This window comes from Adiantum capillus-veneris, chromosome 13 (genome assembly GCF_014529385.1).
Source record: "Adiantum capillus-veneris isolate H3 chromosome 13, ASM1452938v2, whole genome shotgun sequence".
NCBI lineage: Eukaryota > Viridiplantae > Streptophyta > Polypodiopsida > Polypodiales > Pteridaceae > Adiantum > Adiantum capillus-veneris.
In genome coordinates this window covers 41804462-41816378 of record NC_140943.1, presented here as the reverse complement: position 1 = coordinate 41816378, position 11917 = coordinate 41804462, and the positions used below count along the sequence as shown (strand labels likewise).

Below are 11917 nucleotides of genomic sequence, written 5' to 3'. Positions count from 1 at the left end.
CAATGCAATAAACTGGTGGTGACACTAACCTTTTTCTATCTTGTGGGCACTCATTCCTCCATTGATTAGGTGCTCTGCATTTGTGAGCTCCCTCAGTTCATTGTCGAGGTTGTTGTGGTCTACCATAGGTGGTCTGGCTCCATAATTTGCAATGAAATATATCGAATGAATTCTAAGTTCAGCATAATATAATGGGTCATACATAGGAAGTGGTTGTAGTCCATATCAACCTTCCTCTAACTGCTCGCGAAAAACTAGCTTTCTCATAAGGACTTACTAGAACTAGCACATACTCTTCCCTTAATTCCTCAAGCTACATGATCTTAACTAGAATAGCATTACGGCCAGGTAATGGAGGTTGTTGTCCCAAAACAAGTTGAGGTCTCTTCATTACCCTTGTAGGTCTTAGCCCTTGTGTCATGTTGGGTGGATATCGATAAGCAAGTTGTCCGTGTGTCTCATGGACACAAATTGCACATTCTCATCATATTTAGGTCAATAATAGCACGTGTGCTTCATGATTGGTACATTTACCCTCTATGGCACACCATTTATTTTGTTGGAGGAGCCATAGGTTGTGCTAGTGGTGGGACAAAAAGTTTTCCTTGTCCTTTTGCTTTCATTGGCCTGACTTTGTAATTGTACAAGATTCTATGTAACCATCTAAAGGAGTTCCTCTATACTCAAGCTGGTAATTGAAGCGGCAGTTGCAATAGGTTCAATTTGTGTGGGTAAAACCATTGTTGTCTGTTCACTTTTTGTGTTGGATTCCTCCTCTTTGTCGGAATAGATTTCACAATTGTCTTCCAAATCTATTGCATCACATGTACAAGCTTCTAATGTCCCATGTTTTATATTGTACAAGCTAGCATGTAATTTTTTGTTGACCAGACCCTCCAAAAACAATGATACTAGTCTCTCTTGTTATGATAGCTCTCTTTAATCACATATTGCCACATATTATTTAAATTGGCAAGCTCTAAAAATTGTTGAAAGGTTGCCAAGTCATTGTAAGGATCTTGATTATGTCATATTTTTTCATCCATTTTGAAGAATTAATTGGTTTTGCTTGCCGATGTGGGTTGCTCCTAATCTCCTCATTTCTAGTATTATTGGTCCAAGATCATCAAACAGCATTGTTGGTCAGTGTGACTCGCTAAACCTATGTTTGGTTCTAATGTTGTCACTTACGTTCACCTAAAGAGTTGCAATGATCCCTCTCTTAACCCAATCCTATGGTATCAAGTCATCAAGTTCTCTCGTTTGTTTTTGGCTTATTGTTGAACCTCTCTCATTATGCAAGCTATCAATGGAAGTTTTTGGAATATCCCCTTTTCCTTATTTAAGTGAATAATGTCACTAAATACCCTTGATACAAAGTTGTATATATGTCCTCCTGAGTCATGGATATAAACTCATTGTTGTATTTATCTGAAAACCTAAAAATATGCATAGCTCCTTTGTCCTTCTTGAAGATGTACACTATCTTGCTATTTTGAAGGGTTATAAGTCTTGCATTTTTTACGTATAGCATTTCATCTGAATCCGGATTTTCCCAATAGTAGCCAGACTACCAAGCTCTCAGTGTCTATTTCAAGCATCTCATGATTAACTTGTAATCTACTAGTTCTATGGAAGGCGGCGGTCCTTCCATGATGTCCCCTTTTGGAATATAATTTTCAACGTTGTTTCCTCATGTGTTCACAATGTCCGGGTTTTCTATTGCGGCATACATAGTCTCCTTAGATTCCACGTAGGATCCTCTTCGTTTATTGATTCAAAATTCTTGTTCAAACTTCATTTCATGGTCATCAACTCGCACACACGGTTTATCTTCAGCATCCATGTAAATATATGCATTGTGGCCATTCTTTTTCAAAAAATTCAAGATGTGCCAATGTCTCACAGGTGTGTTAATGCTCAAAGCTGTCCCCATTGACATTCAAGACATTTCTGAGCTGGTATTTGAGCATGTAACAGCTACTTCTTTAAACATGGTAGAAAACTTGTCTCCTTGGTTTCATTGATGCTCTCCCGAGGTTTTCACCAAAAGTACCAAGATTTCCTAGCACTTTACCAAATTTAAGGTTCATAAAGATTCACAATGAATTATCGACTAATCGCAAACTTGAGACCACCTCCTTTGGTTGAGTCTTCTCCCATTGGGGTAATCTTTGGTTGTTTCCTTGCCAATTGCTCCCAATCTTGCAAATTAGCACTTCAAATAGTACGTGACCCCTAAAATTAACAAACTGAATCAATATTATCCCAATATTGTGATCATTTCCCGCTATAAAGTTTGCAAAATTAGGCATGCCTAATAGTAAAGTGTTCAATTTTTGGGGATTTTTTCAAGCTTTTAGGTTCCCTTGGGTTTTAATGAAAATAGATCCTCCCTTTGAGTTTCACTAAGCTTGGATTTCGAGTTTGGGTTTTATCATAAGATTTGCATATTTCTAAAAGTCTCCGATTGTTTTGGTGCAGTTTTTCCCTATTTGTAGCTCCAAATTCTTCCAAAACTGGTCAATAGATTTCACATGGCAGGTATAATTTCTAAGAAACCAAAAATGACCAAAATTGCATTTATGAAGGGATGTCAACTATCAAACGCGTTTATAATAAGATCAGGCAAAATTTCAATTTTTTGCAAATTTTGAGATTACCCACAACTTATACACAGTGCTTAAATCTCACATGTGCATTGGTTCAGTTTTTGGACATAAGCATCTCCACTTATACCCCCTTTTACATACCTCGGGGGTTTTCACTCAATGTAGGTCTTATCTAGAAATCCAAGTGTCCAAATGACACCAAATTTGGTAGAGCTTGTCTATATACTGCATACAATCAGCTCATCAAGTCAAAGTTGAAATTTGAGTCCTGGAAGTTCCCTTCAACTATTATATGGGCCTAATAAGGAGGTGGCCGAATCCCAACTTTTGCATATGGTTGGGTTCCTAGTGATGATTGAAGAGTTCTTGTGTGGCCAAACGTTTAAAAGCAGTTGTAGGTCACTATGATAGCTATTAGGAGCACCCAATAGTAACCTTGATGATTTTGATACAACTTTAGCACAGTTTCAATTCTTTAAAAAAATTACTTACCCTACTCCTAGCGAAACTGAAATCATACAAAATGAAGATAGAATCACAATTTCTTTGTGAACTTTACCTTTTATTGAAATTTGGTACAACTTTCCTGCTATATTCACAATTAGATGAATCACCAAAGATTCCCAATTGGAGAAATTGCTCACGTAACAACATATAATCCGATCGGTTTTCCGATCTTTTAATGGAATTGTATGTTCCATTAGTGACGGATTTCTCAAAGCTGAAAAGATACCCGCTTTTCTCGCGCCACTTACTTCTCTTTCCCCTAACTTTATTGAATTCAAAATCTTGTTGGGGTATGTAATTCTGGGTGTAGTAAAGAAGAATCAAGTTATACAAATGGTTGGGTTCGGATAATACCCCCATCAATCCGTGGGTAACTACTCCCTAAGGTCGGGTGGGGGGGGGGGGGGGGGGGGGGGGGGGGGGGGGGGGGGGGGTTCTTACACAAACCATTTTCTTCACATTACTGAGGAGGGACTTATTTTACGAGACACATGAATTCACACCATTCAATACATAACATGTACTAAAGTTGTTTAACATTAAAGCGGAAGACAAAGCAACATTACGTATGTTGGTCCTCCATATATTATGAGGTACAAACATTTATTCTCACTTGAAAGAGAGTTATCAAGGGTGATGGATTGCATTGTTTTCTTTCTAGATTTACAAGAATAGAGGCATGCTTTACTACGTGATTCAAGGCGCGCTAGCAGAGGACTTATTCATCAGCAAACCACTCTCCCAGATAGCTATAGCTACAAAAGTTGGGAGATCTCAACACTCTCATCCCTCTCGCAAGTCACATCACAAATATATACATACCATCATTGCATCTGAGGATTATTGAGAGGCTAATAGTAGCTTCTACAATGTTCCTCGCAGAGGACACACACAAGAAGTTTTGGACAAATTCTCACAATAATTCCCACATTGTGACTTACCTCAACATCATGAGCTTCTGTGAGAGAGGCACTGCATACCTAGCTAGGTACGATTGGGAGCAGGGGACCGCCGGCCCGGTGGGGGGGCCGGTGGTCCCCTGCCCCCAATCGTACCTATCCACCGGGCCAGCGGTCCCCTGCCCCCAATCATACCTAGCTAGGTATGCGGAGCCTCTCGAGCAGAAGCTCATGATGTTATTCATTGTATGAAAACACTAGAAAAGACTGTTTTCCTACATGAGAAAATTTCTAAATCTTCTTGTGACAGATGCCATTATGTATTATCCATTAGAGACTTTAGAGGGCTACCCAACAGGCCCTTCATTTTCGGGGTACCTCTCTAATGTGTGTACCCTGTAAAAAGGTATAGAGCCAAGTTCTACCAGTCAAAAAATTGAATTCATATAAAGCTAGAGGGAAAGTTTTTGTAGAGGATCAAAACAGAAAATGACCGACAATATCAAAGCCATAAGAGGCCTTTTTGCATTTAGAGGGCAGTTGAAGAAGCCCCCCTCCTTAGAGGACATTTTAGATCATGCACCTCATTTAATGAGAACATGAAAAGGTATAGGGAGTATGTGGCAACCCATTTTCCTTTAGAGGGCCCTCCAAAGCCTATGGGGAAACCCATTTTCCTTAAAGCTACGGGCAAACCCTCTTTATGTGATGGTTCTATTGTTTATAACTCTTAACACTTGCTACCTTTAGCCTATTGTATTTGTGAAATGATCATGTCCTTCACTCATTTCGCAGGCATAGATTAACATTTCATTTTATTTCATCCCCCCACCGCCCCCCCCAAAAAAAAACAAACACATGAAGCAGATGTTAGTGGGAAACACCACCACACCTCATTCCCCTGCCAACATCGCAGTAAAGATAGCAAGAATACACAAGGAAAACTAGCATATCACAGGAAAAATTACTAATTTCATCATCGATGACCAAAAAAAGAGAAGCGGAGACAACCATGTAATCCTTGCAGACAGCAAATAGTAAATTTTGCAATAATTAAAGAGTATTTCCCCGGGGTGATAATTTTGTTATGCAGGGTGCTTACAATTCGTCCATGTAGATGTTCACATTATGATGCTTTCAATGTCCACATAAGCCTCAAAAAATTGAAAAACATCCAGAAGAATCTCGTGATTTTCTACGCATGTGGTGCATGTGGTGCAAGGTTTCAGGCATATAGTCATGGGTGTATGCTAAAGACATCTGCTTAGCAAGCGGCTCCCGTAGACGATACATACTTGCAACTGCATAGGGAAAAGAATACATATACCTTCATAAGGTCAGAATCAACTTAACTTACAAACTTTACAAACTATATGAGGCTAAAACACTCACAAAAACACGAAGCCAAGGCACACAGCAAAATCACCATATTTATTCCTATATCCTAAAAAACCATCATTTCCTTAAGAAAAGGCTTCGGCCAAAAAAAACAGAAAAACAAACCATTATTTCTTCGAAATAATTTTAGAGAAGGCTTCGACCAAAAACAAAAAAAAAAAAGTAAGAGAAGCCAACTTGACTGAAACATTGATCTTTAAACAACGACAAATTGCAAATGACAAGAATGCTGCACACGTGTCAACACGTGCATCAACACTACTCAATAGCCTCATATTTGATTGATAAACTCCAGTCGTAAGCCAGGAGAAAAAACACGACAATACATATATCTGAAGAGAGAGCTTGTATAGGGGAAGTTCATAATAGCGCCCAACTTTACAGCAGCAAATGGGGTACAGACATAGTAGACCTGTGCTTTGCTAGCAAACATAGTTCTCTGGAGATTTCTATCCACATTTCCCAAACAAAAACCAGCCTATTGAAACTAGGGTTTCCAATTACAGACCCAGTCCAACCGTACGACCATCTCTCCTTCGAAGCCCTGCAGTGAATTGCTTCTCCAAATCTTGCTGTAGCTCTTCTTGCTTTTCGGTGGTGAACGAAGTGTTTGTGTTGCCCTGTCCATCTCCTCCCACGTCTCCTTTGACGCCCTACATTGGGGTAGAGGTAGGACAGGACACTCAGACTCTAAAATGGCGTTAGCATCATGTCATGAAATTCTTTACAAAACAAAACAAGACCGAAAATAAAAAAGAATTACTTACACAGAAAGCACATTTTTCTCAATTTAATCAGTGAATCTTTTTAATTAATTCAGTGAGAACCAGTTATTCGATAAAAGATTTGCTCAACAAAAGGAAGTCCATCAAAACATACCATGAGCTTGTTAAATTTCTCCTGTCTATCACGATCTGCAAATTGAACGGTGTCCCACCTATTAGTTCCGCTAGCGGCTGCCGGTTTCTGGATCAGAAAACCACCTGGTTTTGTCAAGAACTTAACTATCAAAGTGATAACCATCCAACAGCATACAACTTCTCTTGCCTCCTTGTATGAACAATTCAAATACGAGCACATGCATATAGCAGCTAACATCAAAGACCCCATCTGTTCTGATGCACAAAAAGGCCACCTCTGTCCTGATGCTACAATCCTTGGGATGTGTTGAAAACATACAAAACGAACAATTTGCAAAGAATGCAATCAAGATCCTCACCAAGTTATTATATTGAGGGAAATTAACCCAAATATCCCTGAAATTTGCAAAAATTTCCAAACTACACCTCAAGTTTCAAAAAATCCCAACGGCAGAACAGCTGCACTTAAATTTTTAAGAAATTTCGTAAGTACCCCTTGTTATTCTCCAAAGACTTTCCTTTTTGCAACACTTCATAGAAAGATTAGGTCTCCCTCAACTGAAGACGTTAGAACTAGGATTTTGGATAGCATTGTGGGTCCCAAGCTGAAATGGCTTACAGTTAGTAGACACAAATGCCTCCATTTGTGATGTCATCGGTAAAAACTTTAATGAATAAGACACTTAGAGATAGATCTCTATTGTCAATAAGACTAAACAATGCAAAACTTGGAGGAATCCACCCAAAATTGATACACGGGTATTTAGAGAATTTTTCAAATTTGAGGGGTTCTTTGGGAATTTCCCCAAATTACAGGGGTATTTTGGTAATCTCTGCTTATATTAAATATCCTAAAAAGCCTTCAACTTACTTTTATGGGAGTAAATTGTTTCATTTTTTACTAGTATTATAGAGCTTTAGTTTAAAAGACTAAAGTTAGTTCTGAGACACAAACATCCATTTGACTATAAACCAAAAATTGCAAGTGCATTGTATAGCCACACAGAATACACATTTTCTAAATGTGCAATCAAAGAGTGAACGATGGAGCATCTCAAAACACAAGTAGCTTAAAAATGACAATACCAAAACAGATTTGTGCCAGGAGAGAAAGTACCTGTTCTTTGCTCCCCCACAGCATCTTCTTCTTCTCATCTACCGACTTAAAACCGCCAAGGTTTATGTTGACTAAGCTCAAAGAAATCAATGTTAAAAACCAGAGAGATGTTAGGGGGGGGGGGGAGGAAGAAAGATAATATACATAATCAAGCTAACATGTAGACACTAAGCACAGAGCACGTAAAATTGCACAAAGAAAACATACCAAGAGCTGCTGCTTTCATAGCTGCCATTTTCGCCACTTCTGGATCTGAAGATGTTGTAGTAGAATCTGGATTATCTGCTTCAGGACCCCACTTGGAGCCCTTACTATCGTCATCCATCCTTTTACTTTCATCCAAAGGATCAGAAATCATTCCAGCCTCCTGAGCTTCAGGTGCTGGCTCCAAGCTGGAGAACTTGGACCTTCCTTTGTCACCTGAATACTTCTTATCTTTATCTCCTCTTTTGCTGTGGTTATGCCCATGCGATCTCTCTCGCGAAAGTTCATCAGTGCCTTCCGGTTCATCAGATGAATAGCCCTTGTTATCATATGATGGAAACGGTCTCCGTCGATGTTCATCATGCCCTCTGTGACCTTTGTCTTTGTTTCTGCGACCATCCCCATCACTTCTGTAACTTTCTGATTCCTTTCCATCTTCTCTCCCCCTACGTCCACTTTCTCTTTCCTTTGCTTTCTCAACATCTGCCTTAGCTTTCAGTCCTTCCCTGCTATCTCTCTTATCTATGTCACGATCCCTTCCCTCCAAAGCAACTGCATCTTTACGGCCAGTCCCGTTGTCAACCCTTTTTCCATGTCTAGATTGTTGAGCCTCCACATCTGAACCATCATCCCTGTACTTCTCGCCAGATCTTTCCTGCCCACGACGAGCTTCTCGATCTCTGCTCTTGTACCGGTCCCGAACGTCTTCCTCCTCCCTAGCTTTATCTCTGTCAGCAGCTGCCCTTGCATCACTCAATCTTTCATCTCTATCCCTATCCTCTCTTCTTCGGTAGCCACTATCCTCAGCATTCCTCTCCCTTGTTGATCTCTCTGGGCTTCGTCTAGCATACCTTCCCTCATCATAGCGAGAATAATCTGAACGGGAGACCTGATAGTTTCTATCATAATGGCTAGAGTGTCTTCTACTGAAATTATGGTCATAAGATTCGGCTCTTCCATGCCGATCACGGCTATGATTTCCATAACTTCGAGACATATCTGTTCCCCTCTTGAATTGGGCGTCTTCCCTTCCCTTCCCACTATCTGCATCATTAGTTCTTCCTTTCTTTGAGCCTCCATCCTCTTGATAAGATGGACTTCTATCTCGCTTCCAACCACCTAATCCCATAAACAGCGAAGATTGCAATGGGAACAAAAACTGATTATCTCTTATTTTGGGAACACCGAAAACTTCTATAATGTCTTATTTTACACTCAATGGTAAAAGCCATATGGGCTACGTTAACTCGCCTAGACATAATTTTGACTTGTTTATTCAAGGACATGGCATTCACAACATAACAAGCGATTTGAAAGTTAGAAAGCTTCTCTACACCAAAACCACTTTAGTAGCACAAGGAGTGGCATGCCATATGACTAAAACAAATGGCATGTTCCAACGAAACAATTAATCCACATCCAAAATAAAGTCCAGACTATAGGCACAATCCATGCACCTTGAAATGCACAGTAACAAGATGCCAACCAATCTGCACTTGAATTTCCAAAGATGATCTAAATCCAATCACAAAGAAACAAATATTCACACAGAAAAAAAACATTTTGCGGACAACACTGGCAGATGGCAAAGTTATCATTTAGTTTACACAGAGGAGACAGCTTAAATGACAATGCACCTGGGGAAGGACTGCGAGAGTGTGAGAGCGAAGGGGAATGGCGACGATAATTACGGCGTGAGGCCTCGTTGGCTGGCTTTCTGAACGATGGGCGAGAGTCCCTTGCATCTGGAGAGTGGGCTGATGGGCTCCCCTCCATCTTGTCAAAAAACTGAGTATGGGAAATATAGTCAAACCTCTCTTGCTGCATAAATCAAAGTTAAATGTGAAGAATCTCGAGCAGACACATAATCTCTCTCTCTCTCTCTCTCTCTCTCTCTCTCTCTCTCTCTCTCTCTCTCTCTCTCTCTCTCTCTCTCTCTCTCTCAAAACACAACACAACATAGAAATGAAAACCCTAGGTTAGGCAGAAAGTTTCACAAGAACGGAAAGAATACCAGGAACAATCTGCAGACGAGATTGTAAGTGTTGGCGATAAACCTTCATGGCACGACGTACCTCGCGGAAGAGCTCGCCAAGCGCAACCCGATTGTGTTCGCGCTGTGTGTGTGTGTGAGAGAGAGAGAGGGCAAAGATCAAAGATGCAAATAATGTCTCGCAATCCTTGGAGTTAATATCTCTTGGAACACTCTCCTTTCAAAAAGTGCTATATGATAAAGTGCCACCAACTAGTCTTCCCTACTGGTTGGCCCAGGTATAGAAATCTGTTGATGTTGTTTAGGGTAATTGGGCCACTAATGGAACAGCCCTCTCTACATTAGATGTCTAGGCCCCATTTATGGAACAAGCATGGCTCTTATGGCGATATATGGCTCCCAACTGATTATTGTGTTCTTATTATACACTACGTGCATTCAAGCCCATGTGGTGCCATCGTCTATAAATACAGAAAGAGACAGAGAGAGAGTATATCGTGCTTAGACTTTTTTGGTGGTCAAACAATTTCCTGCTTAGAATCCATGATGTTAACAATTAGATAGACCACTTCATTAGTGCAAGCTTTCAAAAAAGAGCAGAGATCGTATGAGACGTACTTACAAATAAGTGTATGCAAATATTGTAGAGTACTTTCCACTTAACGTCCCTCTTTCTCTGTATTTTTCTTCTCCTCGTAGACATAGACTACAAAAACCACATACTAGAGGTCTATTTTTGTACACATTTTTAATGCAACACATTTGGTACTATTCACATTTGTGCACATTCTATACTGCAAGTGATCATAATTTTGACACACCACACACACGATTGTCAAGACGTTCGTGCAAGGAGAGTTGACTCAATTCTCCCATATTGTTATGATTACAAAAAGATCCACCCTCCTTTTCATTAGCACAAGCAACTTCTTGTGTTAAGAGCTAGGTTTGGGCTTCAAGTGTTGGATGCGAATTCATTGAAGATTGGCAAAGTACATGATGAGACTACTTACATTGGTTTTCAAAACTGTTGATTGCATAATATGCATGTGTCGATGAAAATGTCCAATTTATCTGTGGAAAGAAAACAACTAAATTAAATTCAATATGACTACATAGATACTATCAAACATAAGCAATGCAAGTACGTTTCATATCACTCTTATGATGCATAGGAAATAATCTTTTGGGTTTAATGACCAATGTGTATTGTAATGGAATTGGCCTATTAACTTGAGAGTAGCGAAAATTATAGAGAGTACTTTTGTGAAATTACTTTGCGAGCATAGCGGGTGAACATAATTGATGGTAGCTTCATAAACATAGCATTTAGTTAACTTGGCATGAACAATACTTTTGCAAGAGAGAGAGTTTAGAGAACATGACAACAGTTGAAGACCGGATTTATGTGGAGCCAGCCGGTCCCCCCTCCAATAGGCATTTTGTATTATGATTTCTCCCATCAAGAGAAACTTACTACAATACAGTCTTTGTGTTCCTTGTGACCTAGGTAATGCAATGAAGATGGTGTCATAATAACTAATATATAATTCTCCTAAATGATTTTCTCATGTTAAACTGATCATTTAATATGGGGAAGTGCCCGGGGAGAAAAATCTAGAATATTGGTTAAGCTGGCAGACCGGCCACAGTAGGGATCCAAAGGAGGGAAAATAGGGATGCAAAGGGGGGGCCATCTGCAAAAGAGCAATGTGCAACAATGGGCTTTAAAGACCCTAAGGTTCAGCCCATTAAGACTTCCAAAATGCTAAGGTTCCAAAATTCAAAGGTTGTGTCCAATGGTCAAAGCTTAGTTAAATTGGATGCTTTGTGTGTGTACAAAAAAGTCTTCATGATTTCTACATAGGAGGTCCTACATAGGAGGGGGCGAGCCCTGTAAGTAGGGGATGAGAGAGAAACACACACACACACACACACACACACACACACTTCCTTTACACAAAGGGATGAGGGACACATGTCAGCTCACTAGCCCAGATGCCCACAAGGTGCACTCAAATCCTATTGGATGGCCATGGAGGTGGACCAATGAGAATTAGGCTAGAGTAAATCTATTTTAATTCATTAAAAAACACTTAACAAAAGGACCAATAAGAATTAAGCTCTCTAGAAGACTATTGGACAGTCTCCCAAGGGGTCCAATGAGCATTCAGCAGCCCAATGGCTAGCCTAATTCCTATTGGGTAGGAGACAAAGGGGTCCAATGAGAGTTTAGTTGCATTAATTAATTACCTAAAGCTCTCACAAAAGGGGAAAGGGGGACACATGTCAGAAGGCTATCACTTATGCATCTTAAATCCTATTGG

General features: G+C 39.9%; 1 protein-coding gene across 4 annotated transcripts; it reads right to left on the bottom strand.

The window, feature by feature from the left end:
- Positions 1–5670: 5670 nt before the first annotated feature.
- On the bottom strand, positions 5671–9771 carry LOC147443870 (pre-mRNA-splicing factor). Of its 4 annotated transcripts, none has more exons than XM_086526682.1 (6): positions 9612–9771; positions 9235–9418; positions 7601–8716; positions 7394–7464; positions 6296–6382; positions 5671–6106 (listed from the first exon to the last, which is right to left on the bottom strand). In XM_086526682.1, exons 2-6 carry the CDS (start codon positions 9371–9373, stop codon positions 5795–5797), a joined length of 1725 nt encoding a protein of 574 aa, XP_086382808.1. In that variant the 5' UTR covers positions 9374–9418; positions 9612–9771; the 3' UTR covers positions 5671–5794. The 4 variants fall into 4 exon arrangements, with proteins under 4 accessions (XP_086382808.1, XP_086382810.1, XP_086382809.1 ...); XM_086526684.1 differs by having other exon boundaries at positions 5671–6069; XM_086526683.1 differs by having other exon boundaries at positions 9235–9385; positions 9612–9767.
- Positions 9772–11917: the final 2146 nt, after the last annotated feature.

Coding starts and splice junctions, on each gene's coding strand:
- LOC147443870 (XM_086526682.1), bottom strand. CDS start 9,373: ATGGAGGGGAGCCCATCAGCCCACTCTCCAGATGCAAGGGACTCTCGC. Junction 8,717..9,234: donor CTCTCGCAGTCCTTCCCCAG/GTGCATTGTCAT, acceptor TTATGGGATTAG/GTGGTTGGAAGCGAGATAGA. Junction 6,107..6,295: donor AGAAATTTAACAAGCTCATG/GTATGTTTTGAT, acceptor ACGCCATTTTAG/AGTCTGAGTGTCCTGTCCTA.